This window comes from Arachis ipaensis, chromosome B6 (genome assembly GCF_059453495.1).
Source record: "Arachis ipaensis isolate K30076 ecotype BB chromosome B6, ASM5945349v1, whole genome shotgun sequence".
Taxonomy (NCBI): domain Eukaryota; kingdom Viridiplantae; phylum Streptophyta; class Magnoliopsida; order Fabales; family Fabaceae; genus Arachis; species Arachis ipaensis.
Genome location: NC_142441.1, coordinates 7,599,540 through 7,618,726, shown reverse-complemented (window position 1 = coordinate 7,618,726; position 19,187 = coordinate 7,599,540). Strand labels below are relative to the sequence as shown.

The following is a 19,187-nucleotide window of genomic DNA, read 5'->3' as shown; positions in this document are numbered from 1 at the left end:
CTCCCTCCTGAATGGATGCATTCTCCCACTTTATAACCTCTAATATGTGCTTTCTGTACTTGGATCTGGGCCAAAAAGGCTTCAGAATTCGCTGGGAGCGTTTTCTGTAATTTCTGGTGCGTGGCCTCTGTCACGCGTCCGCGTGGGTAACGCAGTTGCGTCATCTGGAGTTTTCCATGTCACGCGGTCGCGTCAGTCATGCGTCCGCGTCATATGCGTTTCGCTCAAGGCACGCGATCGTGTCAGTCATGCGTTCGCGTCGCGCTCTCTTCACACTGGCACGCGGCCGCGTCGTCCATGCGATCGCGTCACTGCCAGTTTCTCCAAAAACTCCGTTTTATGCTTTCCTTCCATTTTTGTATGTTTCCTTTCCATCCTTTAAGTCATTCCTGCCTTAGGAGATCTGAAACTACTCAACACACGAATCACGGCATCGAATGGTAATAAAAGAGATAATTAAAATGATTATTTTTAAAGCATAGGAAACATGTTTTTTACATTCATCACATAATAAGGAAGGGAAAGCAAAACCATGCAATTAACATGAATAAGTGAGTGAAGGATTGAATAAATTACTCAAATTAGGCACAAAATATATCATAAAATATGGGTTTATCAGCCACCCTTCGTAGTATATCGGATAAACGCAAACAAGTAAATCACCCCACTCCTCATCTTCTTGGAAAGGTAAATGTCATTAATCCTCCCCGTCCATGAAAACAATCCATACAGTTCCTTCTTAGATATGTCTTCCGGTAGCCTGTCAACAAAAATGGTGAACGAGTTCTGTTCCAAACGGAGAAAAGCTTCTCGATTCCAAACCCTTGAATCCTTACCAAGATGTTGAACATGCCTAGCCCTACCCCTCCCGGTGTTTCCCCACCCCTCTCTCTCTCTCTCTCGCACTCGTACTCCAGGTGTTATAGTTAACAAAAATTTTAGTAGATTATTCTATTTTTAATTTGTAGGTAACCTAAACTTCATTCCCGACTAAACGGAAACTACTTCAAATTTAATGATGGATTTTTCTTTGTGAAAGCGAATTGAACAAACCAAACAAATTATAATGGTATGTTATTCAGTGTAACTGTGTAAGCACAATAATTGAGAGAGAGAAAAAACAAGATGATGTTACTGGAAACAATGTTACTAGACAAGTGAAGAAGCACGTATACGTACACCAGTGTGACTTGTGTGTGGTCGAGATTGACAAACACAAGATGTGAGCTTCCTCCAAATCCACACCTCACTCATCTCTCCTCATTTTCTGATCCAGACTCTGGACAAAATCATAGTACAATTATGGTGTAAATTTTTCGTAAACAGAAGTGAATGTACAGAAACTTATTATAAATAGTTTTAAAATTGTATAAAATTATATTCCAGAAAGTATAGTTTGGTTTTTATTTAGTGTTTTACTTAAAAAGATTTATTCATTTAAAATAGTTTGAGGTAGACTTTCCATCCGAAAGCTTTAAATGTTTTTTATGTTGGGTGTGGCAACCGTTTCAACCACAATTGTGGAATTCTTTCTTTTTCGAAGTCAGAAACCACCTTGTTAAAAGAAAAATTAAAATTAAACTAAAAAGAATATAGAGAAATTGAAGAAGAATAATAATGGTGGAAAAAGCAGCAGTGATTAATTGATAATCGTAGGTGCTGGAACTTCAGGTTTAGAATTGATAAATTGATAAATTGATAAACTGCAGCATGCTTAACACAAAATTCAGTTCCATTCATCCTTCAACATCAACCCTTTGTACCACAGATCTGTGGAGCTTGCGGAGTTCGATGAGGTGGATCGGGAGTGGAAGGTGAAGGCTAAGAATAGAAGCTCCGGTGAGGTTGAGGAGTATTCTGGAAGGTTCTTGGTGGTTGCTACTGGGAAGACTGCTGAGCCACGTGTCCCTCTAGTTGAAGGTTTGAAAGGGAAATTGATGCATTCCACAGGGTACAAGAATGGGAAGGATTTCAAAGATGAGCATGTTCTTGTTGTTGGTTCCGGTAATTCTGGCGTGGAGATTGCTTTGGACTTGTCGAATTTCAGTGCCAAATCTTCCATCATTGTTTGAAGCCCGGTAGGTAGTTTCCTGTTTCCCTCTTACCCATCATAACTAATTTTGATAACTAATATTTAATATTTATGAAATATTATTTAGGTGAAGATTCAGATGTAGCTATTTTTTTTAAGTTAACAGCCAAGATTTTTTAAATTATTATGTTTTCGACTAATAACTTTATACGAAAACATATGCTTTCACCTATTTTTTAAGCCATTAATGTGTTTGGAAGTATTTGTATAGTTTCTGATGTATTTTGTAGTTTCTAGCTCTGTTTTGCGGATTAATATTATTATTTTCTTGTTTTGATTATTATGTAGGTTCATATTCTATGAAGGGATATGATGTACATTCAGAGATGTTGTTGAAGTATTTGTCCCCAATCACGGTGGAGAAGCTGCTCGTTATAGTGAGTAGGATCGTGTATGGAGATCTGAGCAAGTATGGGTTACCTTGGCCAAGTGAAGGACCTTTCACCATGAAGATCATGTATGGCAAGTTTCCTATAATTGACTTGGGAACTGTCAAGAAAATAAAGAATCGAGAGATACAGGTATATTCATCATATATGTATGTTTCTGCATGATGTTGTGTCCTAGGAATGGATAATGATAATATAATTAATCTAATAAAAAAATATCAATGTAGGATGTAACATAAGAATTTTTTTTCATATAGAAGTGAAACAAGTGATATATTTATTTTATATTGTGATTTTTTATATTTTTTAAAATTGTGGAAAAAACTAAAATCGAAGAACTTGATTTCTGTAACTAAAATTTTTTAATATTTTTAAAAACAAAAATCAAAAGGTCCGAATGAGAGGGTTTAATTTTTTTTATTCTCAGAATTTGATTTCTGCACCTTAGATTAAGGATACGTTTGGGAAGTAGCAAAAACTACTTTTTCTAACTTTTGAATTATGAAAAGTCACGATATGTGTGTTTGACACTATTTTAAAAAGAATTTTTAACTTCTCGAAAAGTTAATTCATAACTTTTTGCAAATATATGACTTCTTCTCTTGATAAGTCATTCTATCATTTCTTTAAAAAAAAGATTTCAAAACAAAAAAAATTTACTTTTATTTTTGGCTCGGTAAAAAAATACTGAAAATACTGCTCCCGCACCATTATTTTCACTTAAGGTTCCATCTGCTAGAAACATTGGCCTTCCACAATCATTTTTACGTAATGATTTATCTGCTGAAAACATTGACCCTCCATCACCATTTTAAAACAATATTCCATCTGAACTACCTATTGCATATATTTCTTCCCGTTTTTTTTTTTTTTTTATCATTTTACCATTTTATTTTTATTATTAAATTTGTATTTAACATTGTGTGTGGTATAAAATCTTAGTTTTAATTTTATTTTTTTTCATGTGATTTTATTTTTATATAGATGCTATTATTTTTATAGTTAGTTATAGCAAGTTTTTGACCCCAATAAAAGAGGAGAGAATTCTATTAGAAGTAAAAAAAAAAAACAGCAATAAAATATACATTGACACACATTTTATATTTATTTTTTATTTTTATCTACCATATCATACACAATAAAACAGCAAACACTAACTACACAATAATTTCTTTGGCATTGTCATCAAGATTATTGTGAATTAAAATTTTATTACTATTTAACATATACAAGAACATCGTTGTGGTAAAGATAAAGTAGAAGAACTAATTTCTACCTAAAAAATAGAACTAATAAGAGAGCAAAATTGTCTAAACAATTGTAATCTTAGTGATTAGGTTATAGAAAATTAACATTCAATATTGAAAAATATTTGTTATCATCGTTGTTTTAATATCCATTTTTTTGTGAAAAAAATTGTATTTTTTGAGTTATTTATCCAAATGCTACAACTTTAAAATAAGTATTTCTATAACTAAAAATCCAAGCACAAAATAACTTATTTATATGCTGCTATTAATAAAAGTTCTTATCCTTTAAACTCTTTTTCCAAAAGAACTTATTTAAGTTATTTACCCAAACTGGACCTAAATGGTGTCACATTTAAAATTAATACTATAATTATAAAAAACAGCATTATTTAATCAAATATCAAAATTGGAAAGCCATAGAATCTCCTACTAGTATAATAAGCCACGCGTCACTCCCTCAATAAATTGCAATAAAAAATTGATACGATGAATAATCTAAAAGTAGGGATGAGCACGGATAGCAAGTATCGGATTACCTGTCCGAATTCAAATCGAGCCAATTAAATTGGTTCTGGAACTAACGAGTAATCGGATTCAACCCGAACTAAACCGATGACTTTTGTTAATGATTCGTTCGGATATCGGTTCTAAAGGTACAAAATCCAAACCAACCTGTGAACCCGATCATGTATTAATTAAATAAAAAATTTGGTGTTTAATTAAAAAAATTATATTTTCATTAGACAAAAATTATTCACTATTAATTTGTTTAGGTTTTAATGAGTTTATTTTTTAATGTATTTAATACTTAACATGTTTGGATTATTTCTATTGATGTTATTGTTGAATTTTTAAGATAAAAATTTGGTTTTTTTATAAATTATTTCAAAGTTATCAGGTACCAAATTATCCGAACCGAACTAAATCGTTCTTTATCGATTTGGTTTGATTCGAGTACATATACAAAAAAATATAAATCCAAATCAAACCGAACTAATTACATTTTAATTGATTCGGTTCTAATTTCATCTTGAACCTAAACCAATTACATTTTGATTAATTCGATTCTAATTTTATATTAAACCCGAACCGAACCCGTGTTCACCCAACTTAAAAGCCTTTCATTCTTCCCTTCATCTTCTTCCTCTATTCTCTATCTTTCACTTCAAGCAGTCCCCTCCTCTCCCTATCTCGCTCGAAAACCCTAAATCCCATTTTTCCCTTCATTCTCTTCTAGATAGCCAACTCCTTCCTTCTGTCCTATATCATCTCTGTCGATGTTGTGATCCCCCGTCCAACTCCTCTGTGCGACCTCCTGTTTTCTCCCCTTTTCTCACTTTGTCTCTCACAGTGTCGCGGTCACTCTCAAACCCTAGCCCTTCAACCCCGATTTTTCCCCTTCTAGATCGTGTTTCTCGAGCCTTTCTTGCATTATACCATTCTATGCTTGAGACACTCTCTCGCTCTCTCTTGCTCGGTGTATCTTTCGATCCGAAATCCTAGACCTTCCTTCCCGCTGTCCTCCTTCCAGTTCGGGTTTCTCTCTCTGGGTAAATTATTGATATCGATGGATCGGTTCTAAAGGTAAAAAATTCGAACCAACCTGTGAACCCGATCATGTATTAATTAAATAAAAAAATTGGTGTTTAATTAAAAATTTTATATTTCCATTAGAGAAAAATTATTCACTATTAATTTGTTTAGGTTTTAATGAGTTTATTTTTTAATGTATTTAATATTTAACATGTTTGGATAATTTCTATTGATGTTATTGTTGAATTTTTAAGAAAAAAAATTGGTTTTTTTATAAATTTCAAAGTTATCAAGTACCCAATTATCCGAACCGAATTAAATCGTTCTTAATCGATTTAGTTTGGATTTGGATCCTCTAAAGTTTGAATTTCACTTTAAAGAGTAAAGTGTGATCTCTCACTATTGATTTCATAGGTAGGACCAAAAATAAATATGAAAGAAAAACTATTCAAGGGTAGAAAATCACACTTTACTCTCTAAAGTGAAATTCAAACTTTAGAGTATCCAAATCCATTTAGTTTGATTCGAGTACATATACAAAAAAATATAAATCCAAACCAAACCGAACTAATTACATTTTAACTGATTCGGTTCTAATTTCATCTTGAACCTAAACCAATTATATTTTGATTAATTCGATTCTAATTTTATGTTAAACATGAACTGAACCTGTGTACACCCAACTTAAAAGCCTTTCATTCTTCCCCTCATCTTCTTCCTCTATTCTCTATCTTTTACTTCAAGCCGTCCCCTCCTCTCCTTATCTCGCTCGGAAACCCTAAATCCCATTTTTCCCTTGATTCTCTTCTAGATAGCCCACTCCTTCCTTCTGACCTATATCATCTCTGTCGATGTTGTGATCCCCCGTCCAAGTCCTCTGTGTGACCTCCCGTTTTCTCCCCTTTTCTCGCTTTGTCTATCACAGTGTCGCGGTCACTCTCAAACCCTAGCCCTTCAACCTCGATTTTTCCCCTTCCAGATCGTGTTTCTCGAGCCTTTCTTGTATTATACCATCCTGTGCTTGAGACGCTCTCTCACTCTCTCTTGCTCGGTGTATCTTTCGATCCGAAACCCTAGACCTTCTTTTCTGCTGTCCTCCTTCCAGTCCTGGTTTCTCTCTCTGGGTAAATTGTTGATATCGATGGATCGGTTCGAAAAGTACAAAATCCGAACTAACCTGTGAACCCGATCATGTATTAATTAAATAAAAAAGTTGGTGTTTAATTAAAAAATTTGTATTTCCATTAGAAAAAAAGTATTCACTATTAATTTGTTTAGGTTTTAATGAGTTTATTTTTTAATGTATTTAATACTTAACATGTTTGGATTATTTCTATTGATGTTATTGTTGAATTTTTAAGATAAAAATTTGGTTTTTTTATAAATTATTTCAAAGTTATCAGGTACCTAATTATCTGAACCGAACTAAATCGTTCTTAATCGATTTGGTTTCGATTTGGATCCTCTAAAGTTTGAATTTCACTTTAGAGAGTAAAGTGTGATCTCTCACTATTGATTTCATAGGTGGGACCAAGAATAAATATGAAAGAAAAACTATTCAAGGGTAGAAGATCACACTTTACTCTCTAAAGTGAAATTCAAACTTTAGAGTATCCAAATCCATTTGGTTTGATTCGAGTACATATACAAAAAAATATAAATCCAAACCAAATCAAACTAATTACGTTTTAATTGATTCGGTTCTTATTTCATCTTGAACCTAAACCAATTACATTTTGATTAATTCGATTCTAATTTTATGTTAAACCTGAACCGAACCCGTGTTAACCCAACTTAAAAGCTTTTCATTCTTCCCCTCATCTTCTTCCTCTATTCTCTATCTTTCACTTCAAGCCGTCCCCTCCTCTCCCTATCTCGCTCGGAAACCCTAAATCCCATTTTCCCCTTCATTCTCTTCTAGATAGCCCACTCCTTCCTTCTGGCCTATATCATCTCTGTCGATGTTGTGATCCCCCGTCCAACTCCTCTGTGTGACCTCCCGTTTTCTCCCCTTTTCTCGCTTTGTATCTCACAGTGTCACGATCACTCTCAAACCCTAGCCCTTCAACCCCGATTTTTGTAACACCCTAACTTTTAGCACCTCATGATCGTACTAAAAGTCTGAGTGCTACTTACCTCTAAACCTTTTTATTATATACTATATTTAATATTGAGCCCTCGCGAATACGAACCGAAAATTTAATTAAGAAAACGAAAAGAGACTTTATTTTACGCCACTAAATCACAAAAGTATATATATTCACATAGAATTAAATACATAAACTTATTTCAAGATTTCCAAAAACAAATCCTACCCCTCTAAAAACTCTAATTAACAAGGCGAGGGGAAAACAAATCCTAACAACTCAACTTATAAACATATTCCTCTGTGCTCCCGTAACTTGACAATGAGCCTTTGCACCTGTAGCTGAAAGGGGTGGAGATAGGGGGTAAGAACTGGGAAGTTCTTAGTAGGGTCGGGGTTAGAAGTTAAGTTCATTTTGCCATTATTAACCGATCGCAACTAACAACAAAACACTTATAAGCATGAATAATAAAAGAACTCAGAAGTCAATCAGTCATGCAGCACACACACACAATCACAGAGTTACATAGCACAGAGATATGCGCAAACAAGCATGATGCATGTCTATTTCTATCGCAGGTAATGAGCTCATTTGTCGGTTTCGACCCGCACTCGACGCAATCCGACTCGCAAGTCAGATAAGGCATTCCAGCGGCATAACCTCTGCAAGTTTCCACTTCTTGCAGGCGCTGATTCTCCAGCTGAAGCATGTGCCACTTTCTCCTGGAAGCCGTTTCATATACACGGGCGTCCCCGCACAATCATTCAAAAACAAAGCCTACGGCTTAACACTTTCACATCGGCACCATAACTATTTACTTTCCGTCACCCTCTCGTGACCTTTCAATCATTCTCATAAGTACACGTGCCGATTTATCTTCTCTTTTTCTTTTAAAACTAAAACCACATCTTTATGCCATTCTCCAAAATCTTTTAAACAATTAATAATCTAACCGACTCCAGCAGCAAAAATATTTCTTTAATAATTCAAAATCAGTTAATATATTTCTTAAAGCTTTTGAAAATTCCATTTCTTACTCCCAAAATAATCAAAGCATCCCAACTAGTTGTTCATACATAACTGAATCAAAATCTCAAGCAAACAACAATAATTCAAAAATAATTTAACATAAACTCATTCAAATTCAAGCAATAATCAACTAAATTAACATTCACTTATCAAACTCACATTTAATTATTATAAAGTTACCAAATCCTACCTCCATACGAAGTCAAACTAACGGGACCTCCGGAAAAGTTTTCTGACCAAGCTGCTGAAGAGGAAAGCGTCAGAAATCATCTGTGCCTCCTAGAACTCCAGTTGGTCGAACTCAAAGGAAAGAGGAGCTACGTCACCGTCAGCTTCCACCGAATAAAAGATATGCCAACGTGTAGAGGAGAAGAATACGAACACTTTTACCGAATTAGATTTTTTATTGGAGTTACGGATTTAAAGAAATCAGAGCCAAAAGCTCATGGAAGGTCACGGTCCTTCGAGAGACACTCTCGGCCTCTCTCACTTCATACCCTTTCCCAGTTTTGATTTCGGTGGTGATATTGAATATAATGAAAGCAGGCATGATGATGGTTAATGAATAAGATTGTGTCAGGATAATATATATGTATATAAGCATTGCAAGCCACGTTGCCAATTCTTTCTTTTCTTTTGCCTTAATGACTTTGGCCAAGTAAATGAATCCAAGTTAAAAAAAAATATGATTATATATATGTATAAGGCATATCAGCCATGTTTCAAATTTTCTTTCTTTCCTCCCTTAAAGGCTTCGGCCAAATTTCTTTCTTTTTTTTTTTTAACTTTAATAATAATAATAATAATAATAATAATAATAATAATAATAATAATAATAACTAAATTAAAATTTATTTTATTAAATTAATTTTCGAAAACTTGGGGTCTTACAATTTTCCCCTTCCAGATCGTGTTTCTCGAGCCTTTCTTGCATTATACCATCCTGTGCTTGAGACGCTCTCTCGCTCTCTCTTTTTCGGTGTATCTTTCGATCCGAAATCCTAGACATTCTTTCCCGCTGTCTTCCTTCTAATTCGGGTTTCTCTCTCTGGGTAAATTATTGATATCGATGGATCGGTTCTAAAGGTACAAAATCCGAACCAACCTGTGAACCCGATCATGTATTAATTAAATAAAAAAATTGGTGTTTAATTAAAAAATTTGTATTTCCATTAGAAAAAAAGTATTCACTATTAATTTGTTTAGGTTTTAATGAGTTTATTTTTTAATGTATTTAATATTTAACATGTTTGAATTATTTCTATTGATGTTATTGTTGAATTTTTAAGATAAAAATTTGTTTTTTTTTTTAATTTCAAAGTTATCAGGTACCCAATTATCCGAACCGAACTAAATCGTTCTTAATCGATTTGGTTTGGATTTGGATCCTCTAAAGTTTGAATTTCACTTTAGGGAGTAAAGTGTGAACTCTCAATATTGATTTCATAGGTGGGACCAAGAATAAATATGAAAGAAAAACTATTCAAGGGTAGAAGATCACACTTTACTCTCTAAAGTGAAATTCAAACTTTAGAGGATTCAAATCCATTTGGTTTGATTCGAGTACAAATACAAAAAAATATAAATCCAAACCGAACTAATTACATTTTAATTGATTCGGTTCTAATTTCATCTTGAACCTAAACTAATTACATTATGATTAATTCGATTATAATTTTATGTTAAACCCGAACTGAACCCGTGTTTACGCAACTTAAAAGCCTTTCATTCTTCCCCTCATCTTCTTCCTCTATTCTCTATCTTTCACTTCAAGCCGTCCCCTCCTCTCCATATCTCGCTCGGAAATCCTAAATCCCATTTTCCCCTCCATTCTCTTCTAGATAGCCCACTCCTTCCTTCTGGCCTATATCATCTCTGTCGATGTTGTGATCCCCCGTCCAACTCCTCTGTGTGACCTCCCGTTTTCTCCCCTTTTCTTACTTTGTCTCTCACAGTGTCGCGGTCACTCTCAAACTCTAGCCCTTCAACCCCGATTTTCCCCTTCCAGATCGTGTTTCTCGAAACTTTCTTGCATTATACCATCCTGTGCTTGAGATGCTCACTCGCTCTCTCTTGCTCGGTGTATCTTTCGATCCGAAACCCTAGACCTTCTTTCCCGCTGTCCTCCTTTCAGTTTGGGTTTCTCTCTCTGGATAAATTGTTGATATCGATGGATCAGTTCTAAATGTACAAAATTCGAACTAACCTGTGAACCCGATTATGTATTAATCAAATAAAAAATTGGTGTTTAATTAAAAAATTTGTATTTCCATTTGATAAAAATTATTCACTATTAATTTGTTTAGGTTTTAATGAGTTTATTTTTTAATGTATTTAATATTTAACATGTTTAGATTATTTCTATTGATGTTACTGTTGAATTTTTAAGATAACTTTTTTTTTATAAATTTCAAATGTATCAGGTCCCAATTATCCGAACCGAACTAAATCGTTCTTAATCGATTTAGTTTGGATTTGGATCCTCTAAAGTTTGAATTTCACTTTAGAGAGTAAAGTGTGATCTCTCACTACTGATTTCATAGGTGGGACCAAGAATAAATATGAAAGAAAAACTATTCAAGGGTAGAAGATCACACTTTACTCTCTAAAGTAAAATTCAAACTTTAGAGGATCCAAATCCATTTGGTTTTATTCGAGTACATATACAAAAAAATATAAATCCAAACCAAACCGAACTAATTACATTTTAATTGATTCGGTTCTAATTTCATCTTGAACCTAAACCAATTACATTTTGATTAATTCGATTCAAATTTTATGTTAAACTCGAACCGAACCCGTGTTCTCCCAACTTAAAAGCCTTTCATTCTTCCCCTCATCTTCTTCCTCTATTCTCTATCTTTGACTTCAAGCCGTCCCCTCCTCTCCCTATCTCGCTCGAAAACTCTAAATCCCATTTTCTCCTTCATTCTCTTCCAGATAGCACACTCCTTCCTTCTGGCCTATATCATCTCTGTCGATGTTGTTATCCCCCGTCCAACTCCTCTGTGTGACCTCCCGTTTTCTCCCATTTTCTCGCTTTGTCTCTCACAGTGTCGCGGTCACTCTCAAACTCTAGCCCTTCAACCCCGATTTTTCCCCTTCCAGATCATGTTTCTCGAGCCTTTCTTGCATGATACCATCCTGTGCTTGAGACGCTCTATCTCTCTCTTGCTCGGTGTATCTTTCGATCCAAAACCCTAGACCTTCTTTCCCGCTGTCCTCCTTCCAGTTCGGATTTCTCTCTCTGGGTAAATTGTTGATATCGATGGATTGATTCTAAAGGTACAAAATCTGAACCAACCTATGAACCCGATCATGTATTAATTAAATAAAAAAATTGGTGTTTAATTAAAAAATTTGTATTTCCATTAGACAAAAATTATTCACTATTAATTTGTTTAGGTTTTAATGAGTTTATTTTTTAATGTATTTAATATTTAACTTGTTTGGATTATTTCTATTGATGTTATTGTTGAATTTTTAAGATAAAAATTTGTTTTTTTTTATAAATTTCAAAGGTATCAGGTACCCAATTATCCGAACCGAACTAAATCGTTCTTAATCGATTTGGTTTGGATTTGGATCCTCTAAAGTTTGAATTTCACTTTAGAGAGTAAAGTGTGATCTTTCACTATTGATTTCATAGGTGGGACCAAGAATAAATATAAAAGAAAAACTATTCAAAGGTAGAAGATCACACTTTACTCTCTAAAGTAAAATTCAAACTTTAGAGGATCCAAATCCATTTGGTTTGATTCGAGTACATATATAAAGAAATATAAATCCAAACCGAACAAATTACATTTTAATTGATTTGGTTCTAATTTCAAATTGAACCCAAACCAATTACATTATGATTAATTCGATTCTAATTTTATGATAAACCCGAACCAAACCCGTGTTTACCCAACATAAAAGCCTTTCATTCTTCCCCTCATCTTCTTCCTATATTCTCTATCTTTCAAATCAAGCAGTCCCCTCCTCTCCATATCTCGCTTGGAAACCCTAAATCCCATTTTTCCCTTCATTCTCTTCTAGATAGCCTACTCCTTCCTTCTGGCCTATATCATCTCTGTCGATGTTGTGATCCCCCGTCCAACTCCTCTGTGTGACCTCCCGTTTTCTCCCCTTTTCTCGCTTTGTCTCTCACAGTGTCGCGATCACTCTTAAACCCTAGCCCTTCAACCCCGATGTTCCCCCTTTCAGATCGTGTTTCTCGAGCCTTTCTTGTATTATACCATCCTGTGCTTGAGACGCTCTCTCGCTCTCTCTTGCTCGGTGTGTCTTTCGATCCGAAACCCTAGACCTTCTTTCTCGCTGTCCTCCTTCCATTTCGGATTTCTCTCTCTGGGTAAATTGTTGACATCGATGGATCGGTTCTAAAGGTACAAAATCCGAACCAACCTGTGAACCTGATCATGTATTAATTAAATAAAAAAATTGGTGTTTAATTAAAAAAATTGTATTTCCGTTAGACAAAATTTATTCACTATTGATTTGTTTAGGTTTTAATGAGTTTATTTTTTAATGTATTTAATATTTAACTTGTTTGGATTATTTCTATTGAAGTTATTGTGGAATTTTTAAGATAAAAATTTGGTTTTTTTATAAATTTCAAAGGTTTCAGGTACCCAATTATCGGAACCGAACTAAATCGTTCTTAATCGATTTGGTTTGGATTTGGATCCTCTAAAGTTTGAATTTTACTTTAGAGAGTAAAGTGTGATCTCTCACTATTGATTTCATAGGTGGGACCAAGAATAAATGTGAAAGAAAAACTATTCAAGGGTAGAAGATCGCACTTTACTCTCTAAAGTGAAATTCAAACTTTAGAGGATCCAAATCCATTTGGTTTGATTCGAGTACATATATAAAGAAATATAAATCCAAACCGAACAAATTACATTTTAATTGATTTGGTTCTAATTTCAACTTGAACCCAAACCAATTACATTATGATTAATTCGATTCTAATTTTATGATAAACCCAAACCGAACCCGTGTTTACCCAACTTAAAAGCCTTTCATTTTTCCCCTGATCTTCTTCCTCTATTCTCTATCTTTCAATTCAAGCAGTCCCCTCCTCTCCATATCTCGCTCGAAAACCCTAAATCCCATTTTTCCCTTCATTCTCTTCTAGATAGCCTACTCCTTCCTTTTGGCCTATATCATCTCTGTCGATGTTGTGATCCCCCGTCCAACTCCTCTGTGTGACCTCCCGTTTTCTCCCCTTTTCTCGCTTTGTCTCTCACAGTGTCGCGGTCACTCTCAAACCCTAGCCCTTCAATCTCAATTTTTCCCCTTCCAGATCGTGTTTCTCGAGCCTTTCTTGCATTATACCATCCTGTGCTTGAGACGCTCTCTCGCTCTCTCTTGCTCGGTGTATCTTTCGATCCAAAACCCTAGACCTTCTTTCCCGCTGTCCTCCTTCCAGTTCAAGTTTCTCTCTCTGGGTAAATTGTTGATATCGATGGATCGGTTCTAAAGGTACAAAATCCGAACCAACCTGTGAACCCGATCATGTATTAATTAAATAAAAAAATTGGTGTTTAATTAAAAAATTTGTATTTCCATTAGAAAAAAAGTATTCACTATTAATTTTGGTTAGGTTTTAATGAGTTTATTTTTTAATGTATTTAATATTTAACATGTTTGGATTATTTCTATTGATGTTATTGTTGAATTTTTAAGATAGAAATTCGGTTTTTTTTTTTAAATTTCAAAGTTATCAGGTACCCAGTTATCCGAGCCGAACTAAATCGTTCTTAATCGATTTGGTTTGGATTTGGATCCTCTAAAGTTTGAATTTCACTTTAGAGAGTAAAGTGTAATCTCTCAATATTGATTTCATAGGTGTGACCAAGAATAAATATGAAAGAAAAACTATTCAAGGGTAGAAGATCACACTTTACTCTCTAAAGTGAAATTCAAACTTTAGAGGATCCAAATCCATTTGGTTTGATTCGAGTACATATACAAAAAAATATAAATCCAAACCGAACTAATTACATTTTAATTGATTTGGTTCTAATTTCATCTTGAACCTAAACTAATTACATTATGATTAATTCGATTATAATTTTATGTTAAACCCGAATTGAACCCGTGTTCACCCAACTTAAAAGCCTGTCATTCTTCCCCTCATCTTCTTCCTCTATTCTCTATCTTTCATTTCAAGCCTTCCCCTCCTCTCCCTATCTCGCTCGGAAACCCTAAATTCTATTTTTCCTTTCATTCTCTTCTAGATAGCCCACTCCTTCCTTCTGGCCTATATCATCTCTGTCGATGTTGTGATCCCCCGTCCAACTCCTCTGTGTGACTTCCCGTTTTCTCCCCTTTTCTCGCTTTGTCTCTCACAGTGTCGCGGTCACTCTCAAACCCTAGCCCTTCAATCTCGATTTTTTCCCTTCCAGATCGTGTTTCTCGAGCCTTTCTTGCATTATACCATCCTGTGCTTGAGACGCTCTCTCGCTCTCTCTTGCTTGATGTATCTTTCGATCCAAAACCCTAGACTTTCTTTCCCGCTGTCCTCCTTCCAGTTCGGGTTTCTCTCTCTGGGTAAATTGTTGATATCGATGGATCGGTTCTAAAGGTACAAAATCCGAACCAACCTGTGAACCCGATCATGTATTAATTAAATAAAAAAATTGGTGTTTAATTAAAAAATTTGTATTTTCATTAGACAAAAATTATTCACTATTAATTTGTTTAGGTTTTAATGAGTTTATTTTTTAATGTATTTAATATTTAACATGTTTGGATTATTTCTATTGATGTTATTGTTGAATTTTTAAAATAAAATTTGGTTTTTTTATAAATTTCAAAGTTATCAGGTACCCAATTATCCGAACCGAACTAAATCATTCTTAATCGATTTGGTTTGGATTTGGATCCTCTAAAGTTTAAATTTCACTTTAGAGAGTAAAGTGTGATCTCTCACTATTGATTTCATAGGTGGGACCAATAATAAATATGAAAGAAAAACTATTCAAGGGTAGAAGATCACACTTTACTCTCTAAAGTGAAATTCAAACTTTAGAGGATCCAAATCCATTTGGTTTGATTCGAGTACATATACAAAAAAATATAAATCCAAACCAAACCGAACTAATTACATTTTAATTGATTCGGTTCTAATTTCAACTTGAACCTAAACCATTTACATTTTGATTAATTCGATTCTAATTTTATGTTAAACCCGAACCGAACCCTGTTCACCCAACTTAAAAGCCTTTCATTCTTCCCCTCATCTTCTTCCTCTATTCTCTATCTTTCACTTCAAGCCGTCCTCTCCTCTCCCTATCTCGCTCGGAAACCCTAAATCCCTTTTTCCCTTTCATTCTCTTCTAGATAGTCCACTCCTTCCTTCTGGCCTATATCATCTCTGTCGATGTTGTGATCCCCGTCCAACTCCTCTGTGTGACTTCCCGTTTTCTCCCCTTTTCTCGCTTTGTCTCTCACAGTGCGGTCACTCTCAAACCCTAGCCCTTCAACCTCGATTTTTCCCCTTTCAGATCGTGTTTCTCGAGCCTTTCTTGCATTATACCATCCTGTGCTTTAGACGCTCTCTCGCTCTCTCTTGCTCGGTGTATCTTTCGATCCAAAACCCTAGACCTTCTTTCCCGCTGTCCTCCTTCCAGTTCAGGTTTCTCTCTCTGGGTAAATTGTTGATATCGATGGATCGGTTCTAAAGGTACAAAATCCGAACCAACCTGTGAACCCGATCATGTATTAATTAAATAAAAAAATTGGTGTTTAATTAAAAAATTTGTATTTCCATTAGACAAAAATTATTCACTATTAATTTGTTTAGGTTTTAATGAGTTTATTTTTTAATGTATTTAATATTTAACATGTTTGAATTATTTCTATTGATGTTATTGTTGAATTTTTAAGATAAAAATTTGGTTTTTTTATAAATTTCAAAGATATCAGGTACCCAATCATCCGAACCAAACTAAATCGTTCTTAATCGATTTGGTTTGGATTTGGATCCTCTAAAGTTTGAATTTCACCTTAGAGAGTAAGGTGTGATCTCTCACAATTGATTTCATAGGTGGGACCAAAAATAAATATGAAAGAAAAACTATTCAAAGGTAGAAGATCACACTTTACTCTCTAAAGTAAAATTCAAACTTTAGAGGATCCAAATCCATTTGGTTTGATTCGAATACATATACAAAAAAATATAAATCCAAACCAAACTGAACTAATTACATTTTAATTGATTCGGTTCTAATTTCATCTTGAACCTAAACCAATTACATTTTGATTAATTCTATTCTAATTTTATGTTAAACCCGAACCGAACCCGTGTTCACCCAACTTAAAAGCCTTTCATTCTTCCCCTCATCTTCTTCCTCTATTCTCTATCTTTCACTTCAAGCCGTCCCCTCCTCTCCCTATCTCGCTCGAAAACCCTAAATCCCATTTTCCCCTTCATTCTCTTCTAGATAGCCCACTCTTTCCTTCTGGCCTATATCATCTCTGTCGATGTTGTGATCCCCCATCCAACTCCTCTATGTGACCTCCCGTTTTCTCGCTTTGTCTCTCACAGTGTCGCGGTCACTCTCAAACCCTAGCCCTTCAACCCCGATTTTCCCTTCCAGATCATGTTTCTCGAGCCTTTCTTGCATTATACCATCCTGTGCTTGAGACGCTCTCTCGCTCTCTCTTGCTCGGTGTATCTTTCGATCCGAAACCTAGACCTTCTTTTCCGCTGTCCTCCTTCCAGTTCGGGTTTCTCTCTCTGGGTAAATTGTTGATATCGATGGATGGTTGCTGTAAGTAGCACTACAAGAAAATTGAACATTTGTAACAAAAAATTTGTATCAAATTTAAAATTGTTACAAAAAAATTGTTGTTTGTAATAATAATTAGTGATTGTTACAAAAGAATAATGTTTTGTAACAACATTATAAATTGTTACAATACATGATAATATTTTGTAACAACTTGTTTTATTTTGTTACAAATTATGTTAGTTTTTGTAACAAGATGATGTTTTGTTACAAAATATTGTAATATTTTTTAACAAAACAAAAAAGAAGTTGCGAAAATTTGAAATATTTTGTAACAATTTTTTTTTTCAAAAACTCCAATTGTTTTGTAACAAAAAATTAGTTTGTCACAAAATTCAATATTGTTTATAACAAGTTAATTATTTGTCACAAATATAAGTATATGTTATAACAATTTTTTTTTGAATATTAAACACTTTAAGAATAAAAAAAATTGTGTATATAATTTTTTTAAAATAATTTTATTTTGTTTCAAAAATAAAATTTTTTTACATACTATTTGTATTCATTAGCCGCTAGTTATAACATCCAATATTTTTTAAAATATAAATATAAATAAATTGTGATTTTATCTTTTTAAATTTAAATTTTATTATTTTAAAAATTATTTTATTAGAAATAATTAAATAAATTTAAAAATAATAAAAAATTAAATAATTTAAATTAAATAATTGATATTTTAAATTTAAACGGTACTTTATAAAATATATTTAATATATTTATTTTATAATTTAAATTAAAAATTATTATTAAAACTAAATAATATATTAATAAATTATGTTCTTAAATATTTTTAATAAAGTACATTTAATTTTAAAATTATTATTTCATCATTTAATTTTATCGAAATATCTATTTTATCTATTCTTCTCCTTAATCATATAAACTAAAAATTCATCTGAAACTAAAGAATTAAGCTGTGTTTTCCTGTAGGCAAACAAGATTTGATCTGTTATTTATCTGATTGATTATTGTTTTTAGAGTAAAAGACATATCGGTCCCTGACCTTTTTAAAATTGGACATTTTCGTCCCTTAAGATTTGAAAATACTTTTAAGCCCCTCACCTTGTAAAATCTGGGACAATTGAACCCCTCCGTCGATTTGGGTTGAAAAACATCACCGGAGAAGGCTGATGTGGCTGGGGGGAGTGTGACCTGTCCGTTTAGGTTGCTGAGCTGGAGGGGTACTAAAAATCGAAGGACAGATCGATCCCTGAGCCCATTTCACATATTGTTATTCCCATAACACCCAGAAGCCATGCCTGTAATTACTGAAAATCCTACCTGAAGATAAACAGTTTCTTTCTCCCTCCAAAAAAAAAGAACGTCTTCAACTCGTTGAGAAGGTGTTGTGTGCTCAGTGGACGTTGCGGGTGGTGAAGGATTTGACAGGCTTCGTCTTGCAAGAAGGTGCCTTCTGCTACAGAGGTAAGGGTATTAGTCGAATCACACTGTTCGTTCTTATTTAAGTATTTGGTAGAATATAATGCATGGGGTTGGGGTTAGTGATGATCGCTTGCTCTGTTTCGGGGAAAAGACTGGAAAAAATTCTATAGGGATTTAACTGATTTCAAATTCTCAGGCACTTGATCTAGGGTTTAATGTGTGATTGCTATATCTGTGCATAATGCAGATGGTTGATATATATGCTGTACCTGTTTTTCACCATGGAGGTCATTTTGATAGAGGACCCGGTGGCACTCTTGAGTATATTGGTGGGAAGGTTGAGAAATTTCCAGAGATGGATTTGGACTTTGTGAATTTTGGGGATTTGGTTACACTATTCAAGGGTCTGGGGTATGCAACATACAGGGCAGTCTATTGGTATGACCCAACCAGTAATGATCTTGAGTCTGGACTGCACATACTGAGGGGGGATGCTGGAATCAATGAAATGCGAGAGAACAAGTTGAAGAATTCAAATATCAACGAGTTCTATATTTACTTCGATCACCCTGTTGATGAGCCACAGATTGTGGAAGAAGAAGCTGCTGCAGAATAGG

General features: G+C 34.1%; 2 protein-coding genes across 2 annotated transcripts in view; both read left to right on the top strand.

The window, feature by feature from the left end:
• Positions 1-1,770: 1,770 nt before the first annotated feature.
• The window catches only part of LOC107645585 (uncharacterized), a 34,076-nt gene continuing 16,659 nt past the window's right edge, over positions 1,771-19,187 (top strand). The window contains exons 1-2 of the mRNA XM_088491366.1: positions 1,771-2,078; positions 2,381-2,613. The gene's annotated coding sequence lies outside the window, so the exon portion shown is untranslated. The remainder of the gene's footprint in view (positions 2,079-2,380; positions 2,614-19,187) is intronic.
• On the top strand, positions 1,938-19,186 carry LOC107646339 (indole-3-pyruvate monooxygenase YUCCA4-like). The gene is made up of 3 exons (XM_088490359.1): positions 1,938-2,004; positions 2,381-2,613; positions 18,818-19,186. The coding sequence occupies exons 1-3, from the start codon at positions 1,938-1,940 to the stop codon at positions 19,184-19,186; spliced, it is 669 nt and encodes a 222-aa protein (XP_088346485.1).